The sequence below is a fragment of the Salvelinus fontinalis genome, chromosome 14 (genome assembly GCF_029448725.1).
Source record: "Salvelinus fontinalis isolate EN_2023a chromosome 14, ASM2944872v1, whole genome shotgun sequence".
Lineage (NCBI taxonomy): Eukaryota > Metazoa > Chordata > Actinopteri > Salmoniformes > Salmonidae > Salvelinus > Salvelinus fontinalis.
Window position 1 is genome coordinate 33,364,873 of NC_074678.1, and position 27,623 is coordinate 33,392,495.

Below are 27,623 nucleotides of genomic sequence, written 5' to 3' on the forward strand. Positions count from 1 at the left end.
ACCTCAGATAATCTGCAGTAGTAGGGTAGGGTATGGCGCTATACAATAGCAACATAGATTGCAGACAGAGGCAAGTGCAAAATCCATGAAATTGAAATAACAGATTACAATTGTTCTGTGATGAATCCTTTATAATGCCTTGTTTTATGGGACATATTGGCTACCTCATTCCAATTTCCACAGATAGGGAGGATAGGTTGGGTAGCTCCCCTGGGCCGTAGCTCATACTGCCTGAGCTGAGTTCCCTCTGGAGTTGCTTCTTCCGTGCACTCTTTCCTGCCTTTTGGGTTATCACAATTGGCACCTCATTTCTTGTATTTTGCAGAAAGAAGGGGACTTTCCTGTTACCGTCAGTCCCCACCCCCTCACCACATCTCTCTTACTCCCCCTCCCTTTCTCAGCAGTGGCTCACCTCACCTTGTTCCCATGGCAACGTGGAGCTCAGGCAATCCTAATATCTGAGACCTAGTGAAGATCCCTGTGTAAAACCGGTTCTGCCTGCTGAGACAAAAGATTGACATACAGAACGCTGGCGGGAGGAGTAACAAATAACTTACCTGTTATGCCATTCATCTCACAACAAAAACACTTTTAGAATGATTAATCTATGTCTATTGACACTTGTGAGTTATGAAATATTAGTTTGGTATAGCAAAAGTATGAGTAACTTACTCCACAAGTCTGAAAGGATGGTTATACATCCCTGACAGATGAGGAAGGGACTTTTTCCATTCACTTCATACATTTAACATTCTCATGGGACTGTGGCAGACTGAGTGAGGGATGAAGCTCAGTCGAAACTTTATCTGCAGTGAGGTAGTCCATGTCACTCAAGGCGCATTCCATTGACTGAGAGGTGTTTTCACCAAGCTACATACCCTGCATATTCTACCCGAACACGTACTGTAGTAGACTTAAACAAGGATCTGCTTATGTTTGAGACAAACTGTTATTGAAACCGGGAAATACTCTGCTGTGCTTCAACGAAACGTTCATACAGTTAAACAAAATATTATAGGAACACGGGGAGAATGGATCACGCGCAACGAAAGTCTGATGTATTTGCTTTACATGGGGTGTGACACATTGAAGGTAAATAATTTTGATAAAAATAAATACTACTTATTTGTTTTTAATAACTTCTTTGTTTGTTCATGACCGGCATTTTCATGGTTTTCTGACGGAAAAGTCCCCTAATTGTGATTTAATTACCATTAATAAAAAAGGCTATCAAAAAGTCGAGTAAAATGATTCTGTCAGCCATTTGTGTTCTTGACACTAATTTGTCTTTCAATGGTATAAAGAACCAGTAAAATGTGTCGGTGCAATTATTGGACATTATGCAATGATCACGTTTTTGATTCTGAAAAAAAATACACACTGCTCGGGAAATGTATGCTGTGCTTTGTCTGCCAACATCAAAATACCTACTTTAAAAACATAGGCTAATTCTAAAAAAAACTTTCTGAGAAGTACAGTATTGCTAAGCATGAGATGTATATTATACTAATGTATAAACAATTCTACCTTTTTGAGTGAGTTCGACATGGCGTGCTGGAAATGGTGCCGTCGGACCTGGGTTTGTTGCCTGGACGATGAAGAGAGGAGAACCATTGCTATCGACAAGGAGATCCAGAGGATTCTCCGACAGCAGAAGAACAGAGAACGCAAAGAAATCAAAGTTCTTTTACTCGGTCAGTAGCTCCATCTTCTGTCTTCCGACTTGAAATGCATTAGGCTATGTTTATTATAGCCTACACACATTTAGTTTTTTCTTCCTTCACTCTTGGGCTTAATAACTTATTTTTATTGAATAGCAACAGACAAAAATCCATATGGAATATAAGCCGTCTGAAAGTGTCCAGAATGGGCAATGACTGACTTTTCACCCATTTAAACCAACAATGAGAACAACAAAATGATGCATTCAACAACAAAAACAAATATCTTTGAGAAAGATGCAAAGCCAAAAACGAACATTCATATTTTGAGAAAGATGCAATGCCATTTATTATTTTATGACACCTGGACTGGGAGTGTAACATTTAGCAGGTGAGGAATGCATGAGGTATACACCTCTCTAAGTCTAGGGCCTATTTTCTGCCATTACTAAGGAAAGACAAATATGTTAAGCATGTGTTGACATGTTAACATTTGAAGAACGAGATAGATGGGGTCATGAAATTTCTGTACAAAATAGCCTACTCCGTCAAATAAAAACTCAATAATTTGACGAAAGGGAAATAAAAGGGGGTATGAGGCACAATAAGAGGCACTCTGGTCTAAAAAAAAAAAGATCTGAATGCGCCAGTGCAGTGATTGGGGGCATTGCACTATGTAGGGTGCCGTCTTTCGAATGGGACGTTAAACGGGTGACCTGACGCTCTGTGGTCACTAAAAGATCCCATAGCACTTATCGTAAGAGTAGGGGTGTTGACCCCGGTGTCCTGGCTAAATTCCCAGCTGGCCCTCAGAAGCGGGGAGCCCAGCCAACAGCGAGTTTCAGTAGTCCAGACAGGAGATGACAAGAGCCCGGATTAGGACCTGTGCCGCTTCCTGTGTGAGGTAGGGTCATACCTTACGGATGTTGTAGAGCATGAATCTGCAGGAGCGAGTCACTGCTTTGATGTTTGCAGAGAATAACAGGGTGTTGTCCAGGGTCACGCCAAGGTTCTTTGCACTCTGGGAGGGTGACACTGTGGAGTTGCCAACCGTGATGGAGTGGTCTTTGAGCGGGCAGGCCTTCCCGTGGGAGGAGGGCAGCCCTGATGTTGAGCTTAAGGTGAATGATTGATTTAATTTATTTGACAGTTTGTAAAATCCAAACATAAGGGCGCTCCAGCAGGTGACTCCTCCACATACAATTTAAGAAAATCATCAAGGATAACACAATAAAGCTTAACAGATTATTTCCATTGTGGTGGTGGGCTGACATCCAAGCTGAGATATCTGCCAGACACGCAGAGATGTGTGTCACCCCCCTGGGTGTCAGAAGGGGGAAGCAGAAAAGTAGTTGAGTGTCATCTGCATAGCAATGATAGGAGAGACCATGTGAGGATATGATAGAGCCGAGTGACTTGGTGTACAGAGAGAAGAGGAGAGGGCCTAGAACCGAGCCCTGGGGGACACTAGTAGTGAGAGTGCATGGTGCAGACACAGATCCCCAGCTTCCAATTGGCTCATTCATCCCCCCTCCTCTCGCCTGTAACTACTCCACTGATTGTTGTTGTAAATGAGAATGTGTTCTCAGTCAACTTACCTTGTAAAATAACAGTAAAAAATGGTAAGATGCAGGACAGGACAAGTCAAATGTGTGTAATAACTGTGTCATAACCAATTAATTACAATAAACTATCCTGACTTGATGGTGGCCTACATCTGTCAAACCTGTCAACTTCTTGAAAGTTTTACTTTAAGGTTAACTATGCATTCCTCTGAGGCTTTTACCTGAGGACTGTATCCTCTCATAGTAGGTTTTCACTAGGCAGATGGCTGGTATCGCTTGAAAGCATGTATGAGGTTTTGATGAGTTGCCGAATGCTCATTGTGTAATGCTGTCTCTGTCTCTGATCAACACTTATTGTAACATTGCATTGTTTATTAACATTTTTAAAACATCCTCTGAGAATTGCTCTCCTCTCTGACTCTCCTCTGGGCTATGTGTCCTCAGGCACAGGGGAGAGTGGGAAAACCACCTTCATCAGACAGATGAGGATCATCCATGGAAGTGGCTTCTCTGAAGAGGAAAGACGGGACTTCGCCAAGCTCATCTACCAGAACATCTTCACGGCTGTGAAAGCTATGACCCGGGCCATGATCACCCTCAGACTGCCCTATGCCTACCCAGAGAATGAGGTCAGGGTCTGGTGGCATACCGTACATACTGTTCAATCAAACTGACCTTTAACCATTAGTGAAAGGCAACCTCTGTAGCATATATTTACCAAAACAAAACACATTATACACATGTTGTTTCTGTGTTTTTGATTGGAGAGGCTTTCAGAGATTTTTCTTTGACGCCTGTGGATCAGACATTAGAGCCAATTAAAGCCTCTCTTTCTGCCTTCAGATGTATGCCAGGTGGATGCAGGATGTGGACACAGTGCAGGTCACCCAGCTGGACCGTGGCTTTGTGGACGCTATCCGCCATCTCTGGGCCGACCCAGGCCTCCGGGTCTGCTACAGCCGCCGCAGCGAGTATCAGTTGCTGGACTCCACAGAGTAGTGAGTACCACCAGTCTCTCTCTCCATCTCTCTCTCTCTATCTCTCTGTCTTTATCTATGTCTTTATCTCTGTCTCTATATCTCTGTCTTTATTTCTATCTCTCTCGCTCTCTGTCTATCTCAGTTTTTATCTCTATCTCTCTCTCTCGCTCTCTGTCTTTATCTCTGTCTCCGTGGAACATATTTACTAAGCATTTGCCCCAAGTAAAATATTTGCAAGGTTTGCACCTGTTTTTTCAGTAGATGTTTTTTCCTTCCTTGGTAAAATGTAAGTATGTAAATATGAAATGTTATACTTGAATAATCAAAAACAATGAAATATACAACCTTAGGGACAACCCTTTGTCCCCATTGTACAGCACTGTACATTGTACACTGTCCTTATCAACTGCAAAATCCATAATGTCCATTAGAGGGGGCTAGTTCACAAATAAATACACATCAAGATCTCAGCCATGTTGAAGCCACAAAACAACCATCTTATCAGGCACCATTCATTTGATTTCATGTTATAAAATACACAGCCACAATGAGGATCGTTTCTCACTTTCCACCCATTCTTGAAAGCTATCCAATAGTAAAGTTTAGTTTCCTTTTAGAATGAATTTACTAATTAAGTTCAAATGTAATACATTTCTATAAAGTCAACAAGTTGACATCAGAGTAGCTAATGCCTCACATTACAGAAAATGAATGGAAACGACTCATTTCAATCACTGCAATACTGCTGGACTGCTATGTGTTCCTCCCGTATCTGTCCATACCTGTCTCGCCCTTGTGTCCTCTCTCTCCTTCTCTCTGCTCTCTCAGTATTTACTCAGCTAGCTCTGCGTCAGTATAGCAGCATAATAAGAAACATGCACATAGTCAGTCAACATCCAATTAATGACAGGGTGTATCAACAAAAGCCATGAAAACAATAATCCCAACACGATGGTAAAGACTCCATTTCCCTTTGTTTAATTTCCCAGCTCAATTCATTCTGCAAAACTACATTTGTGTTGATTGTTGTTGTATACAGTTCATATTACATGTATCATGTAAAGAACATGATAGATAGAATGAACTTGCTACTGTCATTGTCATTACCACGGGCAATTGAATTATTTCACAATTTTAACATGCTCTCTCGCTCTCTCTTTCTCTCTGTTTTTTTGCTCTCTCTTTTTCCCTCTCTCTCTCTTTCTGTCTTTCTGTTCTTTTCAGTTACATGACCAATCTGGACCGCATATCTGCCCCAAACTACATCCCCACTGCTCAGGACGTGCTGCGGGTACGATTCCCCACCACCGGCATCCATGACTACTCCTTCACCGTAAAGACCATCACACTCAGGTGGCCACACTCTCACTCATATCACTCACCCAGGACTCACCCAGATCTCAAGGGAACTAATGGAACAGCATTGCTGCTGATTAAATTGTGGACTACATAGAGTTGGTAAATTTAGACAAAAAGTCATATCACTATATATTGACCCATTTTGCTCAATAATGACAAATCCACGATATTTACAGTGCATTTGGAAGGTATTCAGACCCTTTGACTTTGTCCACATTTTGTTACGTTACAGCCTTTTTCTAAGAATGAATTCAACTGTTTTTTTCCCTCATCAATCTACACACAATAAAGGCAAAGCAAAACCAGGTTTTTAGAAATGTTTAGAAATGCATTAAAAATTGTAAAAATAGAAATTTCACACTTACATAAGTATTCACACTCTTTACTCAGTACTTTGTTGAAGCACCTTTGGCAGCGATTACATCCTCGAGTCTTCTTGGGTGTGACGCTACAAGCTTGCCACACCTGTATTTGGGGAGTTCTTCTCTGCAGATCCTCTCAAGCTTTTGACAGGTTGGATGGGGAGCGTCGCTGCACAGCTATTTTCAGGTCTCTCCAGTGATGTTCAATCGGGTTCAAGTCCAGGCTCTGGCTGAGCCACTCAAAGACATTCAGAGACTTGTCCCGAAGCCACGCCTGCTTGGTCTTGGCTGTATGCTTAGGGTCGTTGTTGTGTTGGAGGGTGAACCTTCACCCCAGTCTGAGGTCCTGAGCCCTCTGGAGCAGGTTTTCATCAAGGATCTCTCTGCACTTTGCTCCGCTCATCTTTCCCTTCGACACTGACTAGTCTCCCTGCCGCTGAAAAACATCCTCACTGCATGATGCTGCCACCACCATGCTTCACCGTAGGGATGGTGGCAGGTGTCCTCCAGACGTGACACTTGGCATTCAGGTCAAAGAGTTCACTCTTGGTTTCATCAGACCAGATAAACTTCTAGCTGGCTGTCATATGCCTTTTACTGAGGAGTGGCTTCCGTCTGGCCACCCTACCATAAATGTCTGATTGGTGGAATGCTGCAGAGATGGTTGTCCTTCTGGAAGGTTCCCCCATCTCCACAGAGAAACTCTGGAGCACTGTCAGAGTGACCGTCGGGTTCTTTGTCACCTCCCTGACCAAGGCCTTTTCCCCCCAATTGCTCAGTTTGGCCGGGCGGCCAGCTCTGGAAAAGTATTGGTGGTTCCAAACTTCCATTTAAGAAAGAGGGAGGCCACTGTGTTCTTGGGGACCTTCAATGCTGGAGCCATTTTTTGGGACCCTTCCCCAGATCCTCCTCGACACAATCCTGTCTCGGAGCTCTACGGACAATTCCTTCGACCTCATGGCTTGGTTTTTGCTCTGACTGTGGGTCAACTGTGGGACCTTATATAGACAGGTTTGTGCCTTTCCAAATCATGTCCAATCAATTGAATTTACCACAGCTGGACTCCAATCAAGTTGTAGAAACATCTCAAGGATGATCAATGGACACAGGATGCACCTGATCTCAATTTCGAGTCTCAGAGAAAAGAGTCTGAATACGTATGTACACAAACGTCCTGCACGGTGTTGGGCTGTAAGCATAACCCCCACCTGTGGACGTCGGGCTCTCATACCACCCTCATGGAGTCTGTTTCTGACCGTTTGAGCAGACACATGCACATTTGTGGCCTGCTGGAGGTCATTTTGCAGGGGGTAGCAGTCCTGCTGCTGGGTTGTTGCCCTCCTACGGCCTCCTCCATGTCTCCTGATGTACTGGCCTGTCTCCTGGTAGTGCCTCCATGCTCTGGACACTACGCTGACAGACACAGCAAACCTTCTTGCCACAGCTCGCATTGATGTGCCATCCTGGATGAGCTGCACTACCTGAGTCACTTGTGTGGGTTGTAGACTCCGTCTCATGCTACCACTAGAGTGAAAGCACCGCCAGCATTCAAAAGGGACCAAAACATCAGTCAGGAAGCATAGGAACTGAGAAGTGGTCTGTGGGCACCACTTGCAGAACCACTCCTTTATTGGGGGTGTCTTGCTAATTGCCTATAATTTCCACCTTTTGTCTATTCCATCTGCACAACAGCATGTGAAATTTATTGTCAATCAGTGTTGCTTCCTAAGTGGACAGTTTGATTTCACAGAAGTATGATTGACTTGGAGTTACATTGTGTTGTTTAAGTGTTCCCTTTATTCTTTTGAGCAGTGTATTTTTTTTTTACTGCACAGTTACTTTCCATTAGTGGCAGGGCTCTAGACTTACTTCTTCCAGTGCCATTAAAGAAAATAAAGAAGTTTAATATTTTATCAAACATGTTAAGGGAATTCATGGTTGATATTCTGTGCAACATGTCAAAATAGCATCCAGAATGATGCATTTTTGTGCATATTGGCCTTTAGGCTATAGCCTATTTTACATAATTAACCTGAGGAAGTGGAAACTCAAAATACCTTAAATAAATAGCTAATTCTGAATATGATATCGTTATTAGATAGTCATGTAATTGATTAAGCTTTTATAGGCTACTTGATCTATTCAATACTGAAAATGCAACATACTCCGTTTGTAAAGTGCTATAATTTCCTCAATATTGAGAGTTGAGAAATAATTGTTATACTCACAGAAAGCGGAGTTTCCCCTCTATTTAACTACATTTACTGTAGTTGTTTTAAAAACGTTGTTTTCCCCCGCAACTACATTTAAATGTTGCTCAACAGTCATATATCCATGTGCTTGTCAGAATGCTCACTCTGTGAGCAAAGGTGGGAGTGGAACTGAGAGCCAGCATCGGCAGATAGGAATAGAGCAGATACTTTCATTGCAGGAAGCACATTAATGTACATTACTGTTGACCAAATAATGGTTTTGAGAACCCAAAAATCTGCAGGAACATTGTATTGCCTAATCACGAAAGTTACCACATAAGCAAAATTGCTTCAGTAAGAGGAGGGCAGTGTCGGTGACGGTTATTTTTCAGTTTATCGTCCCAGCTCTAGGAGTAGACTATAGGCTTGCTTACAGAGATATTGTCTGACTCGACCCTTGGCTGCTTTGGGCACGGTGTAATTACAATCACATACAATCACAATTGGCATTATACAGAAAACTTCCTGAGAACTCACTCATTTATTTTTGTGCTTTTGAACATGTCCATGCAATTGTTTCTTAAGAGACCTTTGTATTATTAACATGAATGTTCCAGCTATGTTCAGGTGTGGCGTTTTTCTCCTCTGTTGTGAAAGGTTGGACTGTAATTTGTCTCTGTAATCGGGCAGGCAGGATACAGTGGGATAGAAATGGTGAGGTATCAATTACGGCCTTTTTTAGAGCCAAATGCTCTGTGAGGCTCATTTGCATGGGGACTTGGAAACTGAACCAGGTTTGATGTGTGACAGCAGGAGAGAGAAGAGAGGAGTCTGGGTATAAACCGGGGGATATGACAGCCTCTCTCACAGTGTTAGCTACACCTCTATAGAGTACAGACACTCCTAGCTCATTAACAACTCTGACCAGCTGCCTCGCCAAGACAAGGCCCCTGCCATGCGTGGCATCACAAACACCTTATTGATTAAAGGGCACAACAGTGTGTGTGTGTGTGTGTGTGGGGGTGTGTGGGGGTGTGTGTGTGTGTGTGTGTGTGTGTGTGTGTGTGTGTGTGTGTGTGTGTGTGTGTGTGTGTGTGTGTGTGTGTGTGTGTGTGTGTGTGTGTGTGTGTGTGTGTGTGTGTGTGTGTTAAAAGATGCTCTAATATGTGTTTTATCATTTTCTCTCTCTCTCCGGGTAGGATTGTGGATGTGGGTGGACAGAAGTCAGAGAGGAGAAAGTGGATCCATTGTTTTCAGGATGTGACGTCCCTCATTTTCCTGGCTTCCCTCAGCGAGTACGACCAGGTCCTGGAGGAGAGAGAGACTGATGTGAGCACCTGTCTGTCTGTCTATCTATCTGTCGGGCTGGCTGGCTGGCTTGTCTGTCTGGCTTGTCTGGCTGGCCTGTCTGTCTTGCCTGTCTGTCTTTCTTTCTTTCTGTCTGTCTTTCAGTCAGTCAAGTCAGTCAAACAGTCAGTCAGTTTATCTGTTTGTCCTCTGTGTCGTCCTTGGCCTTCAATGTAAGTCAAGATTCTCTCCAGAGTTTTTCCTGGCCATGGCCAACAGGTCTTACTGTTGCCTATCAAAACCTGCTGCCTTACCACAATCTCTTCAAACCTCCGTCCTGACCGCAATCTCTTCAACCCTCCCTCCTGACCGCAATCTCTTCAACCCTCCCTCCTGACCGCAATCTCTTCAACCCTCCCTCCTGACCGCAATCTCTTCAACCCTCCCTCCTGACCGCAATCTCTTCAACCCTCCCTTCTGACCGCAATCTCTTCAACCCTCCCTCCTGACCGCAATCTCTTCAACCCTCCCTCCTGACCGCAATCTCTTCAACCCTCCGCCCTGACCGCAATCTCTCCAAACTCCTTCCTGACCGCAATCTCTTCAACCCTCCCTCCTGACCACAATCTCTCCAAACTCCCTCCTGACCGCAATCTCTTCAGCCCTCCCTCCTGACCGCAATCTCTTCAACCCTCCCTCCTGACCAAGGCTCACTAAGCCGCTTATCTTTCCTGGACACTTTTTAGTCTCCCTCTAAATTCATCAACCTCCCCCTTCACTCCCTCTCCCCTTCTCTCCCTCCCCTCTCCCCCTCATTCCCCCTCGCCCCCAGCAGAAGCGTATGGATGAGAGCTTGGCTTTGTTCTACACCACCATCCACTCCCCCTGGTTCCTCAACACCTCCATCATCCTCTTTCTCAACAAGACAGATATCCTGGCTGACAAGATCCAGGCATCCGACCTGCAGAAGTACTTCCCAGGGTTCACAGGTAGCTCCACACACACACACACACACACACACACACGCACACACACGCACACACACACACACACACACACACACACACACACACACACACACACACACACACACACTCACACACACACACTCTCTCACACACACACTCACAAACACTGTCGCTCACCTCACACACACACACACACATACACACTCTCACAAACACTATCTCTCACACACACTCACACACACACACACTCTCACAAAAACTCTTTCACACATACACACACACACTCACAAATACACACACAAACACACACACACACTCTCTCTCTCTCTCTCTCTCTCTCTCTCTCTCTCTCTCTCTCTCTCTCTCTCTCTCTCTCTCTCTCTCTCTCTCTCTCTCACACACACACACTTTCACACTCTCACAAAAACTCTTTCACACACACACACACACACACACACACACACACATCCCCTCACATTGAGCTGGTAGATAATAGGCAGTGTGATGATGGATGTAAACCTATCGAGCCATACTCTTTGGTGTTTCATTTTTCTTTCTAAAACCATTAGAGATGTAGCTAACTGTTGCTACTGGTTGAAATAACAAAGACCTCATTTTAGAAAGTAATTTAAAACCTAGTGAGGTTTCCATTTCTTAGGGTGAGCTCTCACATGAATACATAACCATACTGGCTATAGCAAAACCAGTAAACATAATGTTTTTTGAGTACCATTTATTCTTGTTTCAGCAAACGTTGAATGTGTGATTGATTTCATGTTACTTCAGGTGTATGTCGTGGGTACGTAGTTTACTAACACTGTGCCTACACTGATGTGGAAGGAAGGTATCAGAGCCTCTCTAGAGCTTCCCCACCTACCTACACATCAGCTCCGCGCACCCCGTCTCCCCCGGCCTGTTGCTCATGGCAACCATAAATACCCTGCTCTTTGCATCACTAAGCTATCACTCCAGGCATCTGTGGCGGGGGGTTGGGGAGACATTGTTCTTTCCTTCATAAAGTCTGAAATTATTAGTATAGATTCATTCATATTGGCCGTTCGATGAACAGTTGCCATTTAAACGTTTTGCTAAATGGTAACATTGTGTGATGGCTGCAATACTACATGAAAATCATTCAATATGTTCGATCCATTGCTTGTCATTTTTGTTTCTAATGGCCTCCCATTTTTCTCTAACATATTCTCATATCTCCTGACCTTTTCTCTCCCTTCTCTCACTCTCCTCCTTTGCTGTGGTTGTCTCCATCTCTTTCCTGTCCCTTGTCCTCCTCACCCCACACATGAAGGAAAGCGACGTGATGCTCAGGATGCTATGAAGTACATCCAGAAGATGTATGAGCAGCAGGCTCACAGCCGGGACAAGAAGGAAGATAGCAAGACGCTGTACCCCCACTTCACCTGCGCCACCGACACAAACAACATCCGCAAAGTGTTCAGTGACGTCAAGGACACGGTGCTCCTCAAGTCTCTCATGGAGTTTGGGGTGATCTGAGGGCCTGGGGACCCGCCTACCAATGGGGCCACACTCAACCAACAACCACTCAGGGCAGAAGAGGCTCTCCCTCCATCCCTCCCTTGCTCAGTTTTCTCCTCTCTCTCAATCTCAGCTCCAGTGGGGATGCTCTCTGGCCAAACCTTCTTATTGCAGGAAGGAATCTCTACCTGGAGAGCAGAACAGAATGGAGTGACTCTTATTACTCCTGTATCACGAACATGTTTTAAACACACACACACACTCTGGTTGTTATTTTATAATGTTGTTTGTAAGGGCTTGGAGATGCAGTGGCTCTACCAGTGATGGAAACTGGACTAGAGATGTCATGAAGTGCTGTGTCTCCATTATGTGAGTGATGACTTTAGCTGGTGGAGAGGAGAACTCTATAGCCCCTCTATATCTCTACCACAACCCTGTTGATAGAAAATGCCTCTGCTCTAGAGATCACTACAGAAGATTCCACTCTATCTGTGTGTTGAATTAACACTACTGTACACATGCGTTGTAGCCATTACATAACCAGTTCACACCTATGAGAAGTAGCCACCACTGAAGGCTGTGTAACATTTTGTGTTTGGTTGGTCTTTTAATTGGTTTGCTTGGTTGACACCCGTATATTTTGCCGCTGAGTCTCAGGTGTAGATGTGATGCAGGCGAGAAATGTGGGAGTTGAGGCGTTTACTACAGCTGTGATCGATAAGGTGTCAGAAATCACTTGATGTCATAACGGGTTCCCCTGATACAGTATGTTATGGAATGCAATGCTGTACTGTACACTGTTAGGATTCTTGGTTTGGTTTTTGGTGGATGCTTTTGTTTAGTCTCTTCCCCTAATGTGCCTGCCTTACGACCAGTCACTACCTGCTATACATTGAGTTCATATGGGAACAACAACGCCGGTGAATGTATACATTAACTAACAAATGAGAGTGCTTAAGAGCAGCAGCCAAGTACAGGGTTATTACTAGCTGGCAGGCATGCTGCTGTTAAAGCTGAAATGTATTAAAAGATCTCATTAAATTCCTAGGACCCTGTTAGGACTGCTATTAGGTGGCTCAGAGAGGCCAGTTAAAACGAACGCCTGGCATCGCGGGTGGTTCAAGTCTTGCCACTGTCTGATAGCTCTAAAAATCAACATGCAGTTATGATGTGAATGTTTGTAGGCTTTAGGCTACGGTAGGGCTTTGATTTGAGCAGTGGAGTTTTTTGGGCTTCGCTGCAGAGTGGCATCAAAGGTTACACAGCAAAACAAGGATTTAATCATTGTGTCAAGACTATCAACAACAACTCATTATTCATAGTTGGCTTGCCCTTTTACTCTGGTCCCCTATCAATATTTATGTTCCGTCAATATTTAGTTTAGCAGGCTCAGGCTGTGCTCAACTTGTTTCATGTTCAGTAGCATTTTATATTGGATTCTATATTGGTTTAATTTAAGCGATATGGCCTCTATAAATATGAGTGAGTGGAGCAGGATGGAGTCTGTCAGATAATACAGGCGATAATATTCTGACCTGTGTGCGTCACTAAAGCAGATGATGAGTGTGTCAGTGGAAAAGGACTTCAAAGTCAGATTAAAACCTCTTCCATTAAATTGAAGTCAGTAATTACAAATTGCAGGCATGGATCATACAATATGCATCGAATTTATTAAGGTTTGAGAAGATTGCTTTGCTGCAGTGTGAAGAATGTGTTTGTTTTTTACAAAAAAAATTGGGGGGGTAAAGGACTATATATAAATATAATATATATATATTTCCTTGTAGAACTGAACATAGGCTCTGCTACCTGATGTGAGGAATTATTAATTGTATTCAGCTTATTTTGTTATATTAGACCACCTCATTAACAGATAGTGTGACAGGAGGTGATGCACTGTATATATTACAGACTAACATTGGGAGAACTCTTATTTGGTGCAAATATTTTGTATAGATTTGGGAGGAATTTGGGGAAATATTTTCTAATTGAAGTTATGTTTTGAAAAAGATTCTGTTTATGTTGTGTGTTTATGTTTTTCTTCAGGCTATGGTACTTATTGGAAATATACACTTGTGTAAACGTGTGTAGTGCTGCATAGCTTGTCTTGTTGATATACTCTAGCTTCCTCTCTCAGCACTCCAAGGAAGAGTGGCTTAGCTTGCCTTGCTTTGGCTGCTGTTTTCATCCTCTGTTCTTCAAATAGTCATATAGGATCTTTAACCTGCTGTTTATCATTTCAATAAACCCCTGTGTGTGCTTATAGAGAACCAGAGAACCTGCAAGGACAGGAGTGTGGGTCAACAAACAGACAGTTGACTTTGGCAAAAGAACTCAGGACCTCAGCCATGAAAGCGAGCTTGTCTGTTAGTAGATTTCATGAAGGAGGAAATTAGCACTTGTTTTTATATATTTTACGGCACACACTGATTGTAGCCGTATCTTATGTTCTTCAATGTCCCATTGTTATTATCTGCTTCTCTCGATGGTTGCTTACGTACTGCAATAGTGCAAGTCTGCCACTAAAACAAAAAGTCCCCACGGATGGAAAGTCTTATGACTACTTATGTAACGCGTATCAGAGTTCTGATTTGTTATTGTAACACCACTATACAATGTCACAACAATACCATGGTAAATAAGCCTGGGGCACAGACACAGTATCTATGTACACACATAACCAAATAATGTATCACTATATACAGTGTACTCGGAAAGTATTCAGACCACTTGACTTTTTCCACATTTTGCTACGTTACAGCCTTATTCTAAAATTGATCAAATAAACAATGTCTCTCATCAAGCTACACAAAGTACCCCATAATGACAAAGCGAAAACAGGTTTTTAGAAATGTTTGCAAAAAATAAATACAAAAATAACAGAAATACCTTATTTACGTAAGTATTCAGACCCTTTGCTCTAGGACTCGAAATTGAGCTCAGATGCATCCTGATTCCATTGATCATCCTTGAGATGTTTCTACAACTTGATTGGAGTCCACCTGGGGTAAATTCAATTAATTAGACATGATTTGGAGAGGCACAAACCTGTCTTATAAGGTCCCATAGTTGACAGTGCATGTCAGAGCAAAAACCAAGCCATGAGGTCGAAGGAATTGTCCGTAGAGATCCGAGACAGGATTGTGTTGAGGCACAGATCTGGTGAAGGGTACCACAACATTTCTGCAGCATTGAAGGTCCTCAAGAACATAGTGGCCTCCATCATTCTTAAATGGAAGAAGTTTGGAACCAGCAAGACTCTTCTTAGAGCTGGCCGCCCAGCCAAACTGAGCAATTCGGGAGAAGGGCCTTGGTCAGGGAGGTGACCAAGAACCCAATGGTCACTCTGACTGAGCTCCAGAGTTCCTCTGTGGAGATGGGAGAACCTTTCAGAAGGACAACCATCTCTGCAGCACTCCACCAATCAGAACTTTATGGTGGCCAGACGGAAGCCACTCCTCAGTAAAAGGCACATGACAGCCAGCTTGGAGTTTGCCAGAAGGCACCTAAAGACTCTCAGACAATGAGGAACAAGATTCTCTGGTATGATGAAACCAAGAGTGAACTCTTTGGCCTGAAACCTGGCACCATCCTTACGGTGAAGCATGGTGGTGGCAGCATCATGCTGTGGGGATGTTTTTCAGCGGCAGAGAGACTAGTCAGGGTTGAGGGAAAGATGAACGGAGTAAAGTACAGAGAGATCCTTGATGAAAACCTGCTCCAGAGCGCCCAGGACCTCAGACTGGGATGAAGGATCACCTTCCAACAGGACAACGACCCTAAGCACACATCCTAGACAACACAGGAGTGGCTTCGGGACACATCTCTGAATGTCCTTGAGTGACCCAGCCCGAGCCCGGACTTGAATAGGATCGAACATCTCTGGAGAGACCTGAAAATAGCTGTGCAGCGGCGCTCCCCATACAACCTGACAGAGCTTGAGAGGATCTGCAGAGAAAAATTGGAGAAACTCCCCAGATACAGGTGTGCAAGCTTGTAGCGTCATACCCAAGAAGACTCGAGGCTGTAATTGCTGCCAAAGGTGCGTTTTTTTATAATTCTTTTGCTTTGTCATTATGGGGTATTGTGTGTAGATTAAGGAGGGAAAAACACGATTTAATACATTTTAGAATAAGGCTGTAATGTAATAAAATGTGGAAAAAGTCAAGGGGTCTGAAAACTTTCCGAATGCACTGTATTCACATAAGCACATCAGAATAAAAATACGTGAAACACACACACTCCGGCTGGTGATGGCACTGTTACAGGCGTGTGACGCAATGTCCCTGGTGACTGCCATTCTCACTCAGACAAGTTGACATTCTTTCTCACGGCTGGGTGCCCGTTGTGTGTGTATGTCATCTTCCCAGAGAGTGGCAGCGTGTGAGTGTGTGTGTGTGTGTGTCATCCTTAGAGAGAGCGACTGAGGCAACCCTGATGCCTCAGTCTCACAGCCCTATCAACACCAGAGAGGTCTCGTTACATCGTCACAGCACTCAAGCCCTGACACATTGCATAGGCTCTCACTCTCAGCCCTCACTCAACATTATAAGGTTTTTCTTTCAGGTTTATTCAATTAAATCAATCTTTCATTTCCATTTTCTAAACTTTGGATTCCAAAAACACATTCACTTTTTTCCAGCATTCAGTCAGGATAAATGACTCAATGTTGTCAGAAAGCTTCTGCTTTGTTAGTACAATGTGTTTTTAGTTTTATGCAGCATTCAGAACTTTAACAGAGAACCGTTCCTGTTGAATTTGTTCAGAATTAGATTTGTTTATTGACTCCTTTGTTTGAAAGATGTGTGTAATTATTTATTTGGACGTTTATATATCTCCTGCAGTTCTGCATGCAAATTAATTTCCCATTTTAAAAAACGGTATTAGTTAATCTTTCATACATTGTGTCACGTTCTGACCATAGTTCTTGTGTGTTTTCCTTGTTTTATTGTTGGTCAGGACGTGAGCTGGGTGGGAATTCTATGTTTTGTGTTTCTATGTGGGGATTGTCAATTGGCCTGATGTGGTTCTCAATCAGAGGCAGGTGTTTGTCATTGTCTCTGATTGGGAACCATATTAAGGTAGCCTGTTTTGTGTTTGGATTTGTGGGTGGTTGTCTTCTGTCTTTTTGTTCTCTGCACAAGATAGGACTGTTTTCGGTTTGCCACGTTTGTTATTTTGTATTTTTGTAAGTGTTCACGGTTTCGTCTATTAAACATGTTGAGCACTGGATGTTGGTCCGATCCCTGCTACACCTCCTCTTCTCGTGAAGAGGAGGAAGGCTGCCGTTACACATTGCCAATAGTAACGCTGACTTGAGCTCAATTTTGGTATAATCATAGCTGCCTGTGCTTTGGTGATTTAAAGAGATTGATTTGTCTACTGCTGTAATGCAAGCTAGAGTGGGGATGTGATAGCAGGTGGGATACACACAGCTATCCAAACTAATAAAGATGGATCTGTTTATTCAAACCTCTCACTGACACACATACGCACATTCGTCTTCTCCTGAAATACCACTGCTATATTGATCAATCCCTCTTGGAGCCAGAACACACACCATGACACATCCATCTCCTGGCTCCCCTGTTTGTTGATAAAGGACTTGTGTCAGGACTACCCTCATGTTTTTCATCCCCAGCTGCACACAACGCGCTTCTAGAACACAGGTAGCCTTTGTGATGTCTTGTGGAGGTGGAGGAGATGAGGCCGTAGCTCTGGCTGTTTGAGGTCTGGCTGTTTGCTGTGTGTGTGCGTGCGTGCGTGCGTGCGTGCGTGCGTGCGTGTTGCTAAGGACTGGACTAGCTGATAAGAAACAGTCAAAGCCTCCCATTTTCATTAATGCCCCTCAATGCAGATACACACCAGGTGCAACAGCTCTGAGGAATGAACACATACACAATACTCACACACACACACACGCATAGACACACATATGGAATCACTATATCAATAACAGATCAATCAGCTTGATGAACATTCATCTCCAAGAAAACAATATATCCTTTTGAATATTCTTCTTGCTTACTTTTTATAGTTTTTATTGTTTCCTTTTACTATATAACAGTGCAATTGAATTACATTTATCACTAAACAATAACTTGGCAGACATTAATATACAGTACCAGTCAAAAGCCAGGACACACACAGCCACTCATTTGAATGGGTAGGTGTGTCCAAACCCCCGACCGGCACCGCACGTACAATAAAGAAGATAGAAAATGAAACTGCCTTATAATTTGTTGTTACTCTGTCCTATCTTAAACATACAATCTCTAAGCTGGAGATATCTCCAAAAGTCTTGTTTCTGTAAATTATACTTGGACCTTAGGTTAATGAGTTTTCTTGATCTCGACAACTAATGTCCTTTATCCCCTTTCTATACCAATCTTTCCAGAAAACCTTTTCCCCCCTATTTTCAATTTAGGGTTGTTCCATAATGAAGCAAAACTTGTCAGGAAAGGTGAATATTTCAGATTTATGACAATAATTGTTTGGGGCATTATTGGATTCTGCAGTCCCACCTTTTGTTGACTCAAATAATCTGATGCTCCGAATGGGGCGTTAACGTCTTCCTCCATGTCCACCCAAATTGGCCTATTAGAGTTCTCAGTAAAGAGAGAGCCTATTTGGGCAGCTACAAAGGCTTCTTGATATAATTGCATGTTAGGGAGCTTTAATCCTCCCTTCTCAGTCGTTGCGTGGCATCTCGCTAGTTTCATTAACCTCTCTTGGGCATGTGAGACGGTAGCATCCCACCTCTTCAACAGCCAGTGAAACTGCTGGGCGCCAAATTCAAACACAGAAATTCTCATTATAAAAATTCAGAAAACAAAACATATTTTACATAGGTTTAAAGATTAAACTTCTTGTGAATCCAACCACGGTGTCAGATTTTTAAAATGCTTTATGGCGATTTGAGAACATAGTCCACTAGACAAATCATTACAAACAGTAGCCAGCCAAGTAGAACAGTTACACATGTCAGAAATAGAGATAAAATGATTCTCTTACCTTTGATGATCTTCATATGGTTGCACTCAGCAGACATTAATTTACTCAATAAATGTTCCTTTTGTTCGATAAAGTCTCTTTATATCCAAAAACCTCCATTTTGTTTGCGCGTTTTCTTCAGTAGTCCACAGGCTCAAACGCAGTCAATACAGGAAGACAAAGAAATCCAAATTGTATCCTTAAAGTTCATAGAAACACATCAAACAATGTTTATATTCAAACCTCAGGTTGTTTTTAGCCTAAATAATCGATAATATTTCAACCGGACAATAACGTTGTCAATTTAAAAGGTAAACAAGAAACACACTCTCTCGGTCGTGCGCATGAAAAAGCTCTGTGACACTTTAGGGTCCACTCATTCAGACTGCTCTTACTTGTTCCTTTTTCAGAATACAAGCCTGAAACAATTTCTAAAGACTGTTGACATCTAGTGGAAGGTATAGAAACTGCAATTTGAGTCCAAAGTCAATGGATACTGTAATGGCATTGAATAGAAAACTACAAAACCAAAAAGAAAAATACTTCCTGAATGGATTTGTCTCAGGTTTTCGCCTGCCAAATCAGTTCTGTTATACTCACAGACACAGACATGTGCATATCATATCTTCTGTGCCCGAGAAGCAGGCAGTTTAATTTGGGCATGCATTTCATCCAAAATTCTGAATGCTGCCCCCTACCCTAGTGAAGTTAATGGCCCTTTTACCAGCCAAAACAAACTTTTTTCTATGGATTTAAAGGTTTGGACAGTGGTAACATGCTAATGATATAATTCAGTTTAGGATCTATGACCATCTTTATAACCTGTATCCTACACCATAATGAGATTTGTAGCTTATACCAACTCTTAAACTGGAGTTGAATTTTGTTCAGTAGTGGGTCAAGGTTTTCAGAGATCATGTTCTCTAGACCAGGATTTAATGTAATCCCCAGGTACCTCAAGTTTTTAGGGACCCATTGAAACCTCCAGCTGAGGAAGTAATTTCTCAGACAATGTTTTGAAAGCGGCATTACTTCAGATTTTGTCCAGTTTACTTTATAGCCCGATATCTCTGAAAATGAATTTACTTACTCCACTAAAGGCGATATGGAGAGTTGGGGGTCTGACATTATTAGTAATAAGTCGTCTGCATAAAGCTGTAGTTTATTCTCCCTACCTCCCATATTAACCCCTTTGATTGACTGATGCAGCCTAATGGCTTCGGCTAATGGTTCTAATGCTGTAATAAATTTGAGAGGCGAGAGACAGTCACCTTGTTTTGTGCCTTGTCCTACTGAAAATGGAGATGATCGTAGTCCGTTGGATTTGCGGTCATTGTACATAACTTAAATAATATTCTAAAAGCCCTGTCCAAATCCAAACATATTTATAGTATAATGCAGGTAGTCCCAGGCCACCCTATCAAAGGCTTTATCTGCATCCAGGGATAAGGCTGCCACTGAAGTATCCAAATCTTTTGCTTTCCAGATGACATGCAGTAGGAGTCTAAGTTTGTCAGATGTCTTTCACAAATCCCACCTGGTCTGGATTTATGATTTTTTTAATGATATAACAATAACAATTTTCCATCACAATTTATCAAAGAAATTGGACGGTAGCTCCCACAATCATGGGGGTCCTTTCCCTTTCTGAGGATTAGGGTGATTACTGCATCACTCATAGAAGGTGGGAGCTCACCTGTGTCAATTGATGTGTTCGATATTTTCAATATTTCTGGGCTAAGCGGCTCTGCAGACCTTTTATAGAAATCACTGGGTATCCCATCCAACCCCAGAGTTTTACCACTGGGTGCTTGTCTCATAGTTTCGGTCAATTCCTCCAAAGTAATGGGGCGGTCGAGCCAGTTGCTGTCTTCCTCTGTTAGTTTAGGAAGGTTCAGATTCTGAAAAAATGCCTCTGCTTTCTGCATATCTAAAGGACCGTCTGAAGTAGAAAGTTCCTGATAGAAGTCTCAAAATATATATATACTGTATATATATTTCCTCTCCAGAGTTTTGACCTCTGTTTCAATTTGATACATTTTATTTGAATCTAATTTCTTAATAGTAGCTGATCGTTGTATCATTACTCCACGTATGTAAACTTTAAAAGCTTCCCAGACATGCACCTGTTTCACACTGTTGTTGTTTGTTTCGAAGAATATTGTAATGTGTGTTTAACACCTTGTCCTGTAAGAGGCTGGTGTTCATTCACCAACATTTAAAATTCTTCTTGCTTATTGATAGGAATAGAATTCTGAGACTGAAAGATTGCAATTTGTAGACATTGTAAATATTCTCCATTCACCCCCCAAAATAGCATTTCAATCTACTTTCACAGAGCGAAGCAAAGAAGCCTTTCTTCCACAGGTCTTTTTTCAATCATTTTCAGTAAATGTGAATAAAAGAAAATGGTTATCAAAACCCAAATTGAATCAATTTGTCAGCATGGAATCAGCACTCTGTTTATTCCTAAACCAGCACGAGCCTTTGCTATGCCAGCTGGCCTGGGCTTTTGTGCCGAGGCTTACCCCTCACAGAGACAAAAGCTGGCCTGGAGAGCGAAGGGGAGTAAGAAGAAAACCCATCTGAATGCCCTGCATCGATAATCGACCAGCAGCAGCCCAACCTTTGGTTGACTAGGAGCGTACCAATCGCAAAAGAAAGGCTGTGGGCCAATGACCAATAACTGGCTCAGCGTGTGGGCAGGAACAAAACCCCACAGAAACACTATCTTTAGAAAGGCTTCTCCTCTAATCGTTCCCATAAAGTCTTCCTAGACCTTGTCCATCTGCTAATATCCCCTTCTTTGTTTCTTCTATTCTCCTTATTTGGAGCCTAGCCTGTCAGGTGATTTTGTTTTGTTGTGATGCTTTTTCACCGCTCTGCTCTGCACCATCAGTTGGAACGGCATTAATTAAATAGAGAGAAAGTGCTGTGGGCCATGGTTTATTTATAAGGAGTAATAGCGGATCAAACACGTTCTCAATTAAAATGAAGATGAATTGCAGCCCCTGGTCCCCTTTTGCCCCTCTGTGACTGATCCTCTGAGCGGGTATCTATTCTACTGCCGTGCAGACACAGGCCACTAAGCACTGTCCTGGCCCTGTCCCGGGGAGGCACACTGTTCCCATTGCAGCAGAGTGTCTGTTCCCACTACACCACAACATTTAAGGCAGCAGCTCTGCTCTAATATCTCTGTCTGGTCCTAGGCCTGTGGATCACAACATCCGGACACCTCCAGTCAGCAAACAGTCTATGATTCAAGATGAAACATTTAAAATAAAAACATCAGCCATTTATCTCTGGTGCAACAGCGTGCAGCAGTCTTATCTAGTTCATGCCCCTGGTAATGGTATATCCCTTCCCGTGACACACACTTCTATCTGTCTTATTCACCTCCCACACCAAACAAAGTAGTGAGTGAAGTCAGAGCAGAGAGAAAGAGAGTGTTCTCTGTGTTCTGATGATGATGGCCCTGACTGTTGACACGAGCTAATGGAAAAGCAGACACAAATCTAATTGTGCCATCAGGACGACTAGCAGGCATCACATCCAGATCAGGTCCGCTTGATGGGAGGGAGGGAGAGTCTGTTGTTACAGTATGTGCTCTCCTTTACGTCCCAGGGGACTCTGTCTGTTTCTGTCTGCAAATACAGGTAACTGCAAAAATATAGGAAACGCTTGAGTAAATGAGGGACGCAAAATATATTGGAAGCAGGTGCTTCCACACAGGTGTTTTTCCTAAATGTATTAAGCAGTTAACATCCCATCAAGCTTAGGGTCATTTATAAATACATCACCATCAACAAAACACCAAATGATGGAATAGAGTTCCAGACACTTGTAGAATCTATGCCAAGGTGCATTCTGACAGCTCGTGTGGGCCCAATGCCCTCTGCTCAAGCCATGTGGTTCCATCTTGACTGTCGCTCCATCTGTTGGAAGCTTGAAACACTCAAAACCTTCAACTCCAGCTGAAAATCATAGTTCAGGCCTGCTGTATTATATGATTCTTGTCTGTGTTTTTTTTTTAAAGTGTTTTGAGATTATTTTTGTAATAAAAAGCTCTTTAGAAGTTGAATCAATTATTATTATGACACTTAATGTTGGTGTTTTAGACACTTTACCTTGTTGTTCCTTTGTTTTGTCAGTCACCTTTATATTACAGGTCCGGCCTTCCAGGGATGGAAAGGAACGGTGTGTGTGTGTGTGTGTGTGTGTGTGTGTGTGTGTGTGTGTGTGTGTGTGTGTGTGTGTGTGTGTGTGTGTGTGTGTGTGTGTGTGTGTGTGTGTGTGTGTGTGTGTGCCTGTCTGTGACTCCATTCACGTGACTTTGTTTGTGTGAAGTACATGCACATGTGTGGGAAGGTATAACTGTCTGAGGTAGTGAAAGCCTCTCCATATCTGAGAAGGTGCTGGGCTATATTGGATAAATTCTCCAACGTGATAGAAGTAATTATTGCACTCATCAGAGCATGCAGAAAATTAAGATAAAACTGTCTTCCTGAGACAGCTCTTCAACAATGATATCTAGTCTATTCTGAACAATTACTAATCCTAGTGAAATAAGAATGTGACTCTTTCTGAGTGAACTACTTGAATGGCAATTGACTTAGACACTTCTAGCACTCTGCTGATACATGCTTCTGCACATGCTCACACACTTAGCTTTCTTTGATCAAAGTGAGTATCTTGATTTGAATAGTCACTTTATGAGAACTCTAGTTGTTTGATATGAACATGACACAAATAAGCACAAAGACTCATAGACATGAAAAAAATTATCAGTGTCAAGAGAATAGAGAAAATGTCCAAAGGTAACATGTTTTTGTTACAATATCAATTTCCCAGTTATACATATAGAGGACTGTGAAGAATACCCTAGTCAGATCATGAAAGTACAAGGAGTGAGTATATGAGTGAAGAACACTGGTGTCCGTCTTTGTGCACGTGACTCAGAATAGTGTGACGGTAATGATAGATTCTGAGACTTGGTCAGATTGGAGAGGATTTGACAGGGGCGTTCCACAGCCAGCACAGAGACAGTATCACAGCACAAACAATATGGGCAGAAAAAGAGAAGCAGACCTAATATACACTGTATATACAAAAGTATGTGGACACCCATTCAAATGAGTGAATTCCGCTATTTCAGCCATACCCGTTGAAAGGTGTATGAAATCGAGCACACAACCATGCAATCTCCATAGACAAACACTGACAGTAGAATGGCCATACTGATGAGCTCAGTGACTTTAAACATGACACTGTCATAGCATACCTCCAAGAAGTCAGTTCGTCAAATTTCACATTTCAGCCCTGCTAGAGCTGCCCTGGTCAACTGTGCGTGCTGTTATTGTGAAGTGTAAACGTCTAGGAGCAACAACGGCTCAGCCGGGAAGTGGTAGGTCACACAAGCTCACAGAACAGGACCACCGAGTACTGAAGCACTGTCCTCGGTTGCAACACTCACTAACGAGTTCCCAAACTGCCTTTGGAGGCAATGTCAGTGCAAAAACTCTTTGTCGGGAGCTTCATGAAATGGGTTTCCATGGCCGAGCAGCCACACACAAGCCTAAGATCACCATGTGCAATGCCAAGAGTTGGCTGGAGTGGTGTAAAGCTTGCTGCCATTGAACTCTGGAGCAGTGCAAACGCGTTCTCTGGAGTGATGAATCACAGTTCACCATCTGGCAGGCCAACGGACAAATCTGGGTTTGACGGATGCCAGGAGAATGCTACCTGCCCGAATGCATAGTGCCAACTGTAAAGTTTGGTGGAGGAGGAATAATGGTCTTGGGTTGTTTTTCATGGTTCGGGCTAGGCCCCTTAGTTCCAGTGAAGGAAAATCTTAACACTACAGCGTACAATGAAATTCTAGATGATTCTTTGTGGCAACAGTTTTTGCGCAAGGCCCTTTCCTGTTTCAGCTTGACAATGCCTCCGTGCACAATGCAAGGTCCATACAGAAATGGTTTGTCGAGATCGGTGTGGAAGAACTTGACTGGCCTGTACAGAGCCCTGACCTCAACACCATCAAACACCTTTGGAATGAATTGGAACGCCAACTGCAAGCCAGGCCTAATCGCCCAACATCAGTGCCTGACCTCACAGTGGTAACAAGTCCCTGCAGCAATGTTCCAACATCTAGTGGAAAGCCTTCCCAGAAGAGTGGAGTCTGTTATAGTAGCAAATGGGGAACCAACTCCATATTAATGCCCAGGTGTCCACGTACTTTTGGTCATGTATTTTAACTGTAACTGACTGTACGGAAATAAGACGGACACAGTGGATCCAGAACAACACATACAGTGAGGTCCGGAATTATTGGAACCAATCATTTTGACCCCTATTATTTATTTTATACACTCTTTTTGCTCATCTTTATCAAGGCATACAATAATTATGAATCCCACTATATTTTAATGCAAATCATTTGCAGGAGCCAATTATGCACTCATGAAAGCACATCTGGCTGCTCAATTGCAAATCCAGTCAAGCATCTGGCTTTGGTAATGAGAACACATGCTTGAATTACCTGATGAGTAAGAACCCGTATTTACCAAAGATCTCATCATCTGCTTCACTGTTGATGATAAAAACACCTGATCCACTGACACCTCCCTACTCTCCCTTCTTGTTCTATCTTCATACCCAGTTGTTCAGAAGCGGTGTAATTACCTTTTGTGCTGTTTTACCTTTCACAATTTACACTCCAATTTGCTTCATCTCTCTCAAATCTGTCTAAATTTGGGGGTGATGACAGTAAGGCGGTGGCCGGTGTGCGCCAGTGGATCAGTGGATTGCAAGTGCTGCGTGTCTTATTTATTGCATACTAATGGCTGTTTGATTAGGAGGGGTGATTGAGGCTGACCTTTCCTGCTGTATCAAACCTGTGATGAGGGCCACGCTGGGGGCAGCGGGACTAATTGTACTGGCGCTACGCCCTCATAACACACATGCAAGCACACAAGCAATCAAGCACACACTTTATTTTGAACACACTTGCTTTTGAACACACAGATACCTGCACACACCTACACACAGTTGCACATTTAATCGAAACACACAAGCAATTTTGTGAGCCCATCTTTGCAAAATAAGCTAAAGATAATATTCTCATCACAAAGTAATTTTCCACTTGATGGAGCTGGGAGTGAGTTCCACTCGGTGTGTGTGTGTGTGTGTGTGTGTGTGTGTGTGTGTGTGTGTGTGTGTGTGTGTGTGTGTGTGTGTGTGTGTGTGTGTGTGTGTGTGTGTGTGTGTGTGTGTGTGTGTGTGTGCTTGTGTTTGTGTTTAATGTGGGCATCAGTGGAGGCTGGTGAGAGGAGGACAGCTCACATATGTGTGTGTGTTCAGATTGAGTGCAGCTGGACCATAGAGGTTCAATTAATCTCATTCTCTGTTCACTGTCTGACTCCTCCCAGCTCCTCTGTCTATAACCTGTTTCTTTACCTGTAGTTCTTGTCTGGGCAGATATGTGGCTGTGTACCACAGAGCAAAGATCACTGTCTTATTGAGGTTAGAATTATTGCAGATGAAAACCCATTCAGAGTAATCGGTTCTGAGAGTATCACTCTCAAATAGATACTCAGAGGGAGAAAGAAACTTGGCTATAAATCCTCAAATTCCCATTTAACACTCCCAAAGTGGTAATACATACACTGTAAACACAGTGTTGTCATGACTCAAAACTTTTGAGGAAACCCAACGCACATCATATATTTGAGTATAGTTACTTCATGTGATTTTGTAGTCATTACTCAAACCGATAGTCACTATGACCCTGTAGGAGGTCCACATTTAAGTTGTATCAGCTTTATGTTTTTGAGTAACACCCTACACTAAGCCACGCCTCCAATATGCTTTCCCAGTGTGCCTTGCCCCTTTGAGTGAAACTGTGGAGTTACCACCCATGACTGTGTTTTGTTAGTGACTGTAATGACAGAGCTGTGAGTTGGGAAGCAGGTGCAGGTGAAACGTTTAATAAAACAACAAAATCAGTAACGAGACAATTCCATAAGGCTACACGCTGGTAAACAAGAACAATACCAACTGGTGAGAAAACATAAGGAGTGACATATACAGGGGAGGAAATGAAGGTAATGAAGTCCAGGTGTGAATCAAAATGATTAACAGGTGCGTGTAACGATGAGTGCCAGGTGTGCGCAATGATGAATCCCAGGACCGGTGGTTAGTACTCTGGCGACATCGTACGCCGAGGGGAGGAGCAGGAAAAGATGTGACAGTGACAGAGATATGGTTGTCCCTATTTCTGTAAAGGGTGCAAGAAAATCTAACTATAAATGATTGGATTAGTTTAGAAAAATGTATGTTATTTATCTGTGTAGAATAATATGAATCAATCAATCCCTCAGGAAAGAATGGTGGCTGGAGGACCATCATTCCCAACCTGGTCTCAGAGCATTTCATATACTGTATATATCAGAGCCACTTCGTTTAGTATGATACGTTGCACGTCATATTGTATGTATTAATTTGTGGATGTCCATCACCCATTTTGTACGATATGTTACGAATTACAATTTGTATTAAAATTTGCGAAACGTACAATATTGTTAGGAATTTGCTTATAATTTGCAAAACGGTTCATATTTTACGAATTATAGCTAGGTGGCTAATGTTAGCTAGCTGACTACTAGCTAGGCTAGGGGTTAGGGTTAGGGGTTAGGGTTAAGTTTAGGAGTTTGTTTAAAGGGTTAAGGTTAGGTTTAGGGGAAGGGTTAGCTAAAATGATTAAG

General features: G+C 42.8%; 1 protein-coding gene across 2 annotated transcripts; it reads left to right on the forward strand.

Annotated features, from left to right (window-relative positions):
* The first annotated feature begins 296 nt into the window (after positions 1-296).
* Positions 297-17,334, forward strand: LOC129810679 (guanine nucleotide-binding protein subunit alpha-11-like). 2 transcript variants are annotated; one of them, XM_055861436.1, is made up of 8 exons: positions 297-1,092; positions 1,541-1,694; positions 3,671-3,855; positions 4,070-4,224; positions 5,431-5,559; positions 9,319-9,448; positions 10,242-10,395; positions 11,681-17,334. In XM_055861436.1, exons 1-8 carry the CDS (start codon positions 1,057-1,059, stop codon positions 11,884-11,886), a joined length of 1,149 nt encoding a protein of 382 aa, XP_055717411.1. In that variant the 5' UTR covers positions 297-1,056; the 3' UTR covers positions 11,887-17,334. The 2 variants fall into 2 exon arrangements, with proteins under 2 accessions (XP_055717411.1, XP_055717412.1); XM_055861437.1 differs by having other exon boundaries at positions 314-1,092; positions 1,537-1,694.
* The last annotated feature ends 10,289 nt before the right edge of the window (positions 17,335-27,623 follow it).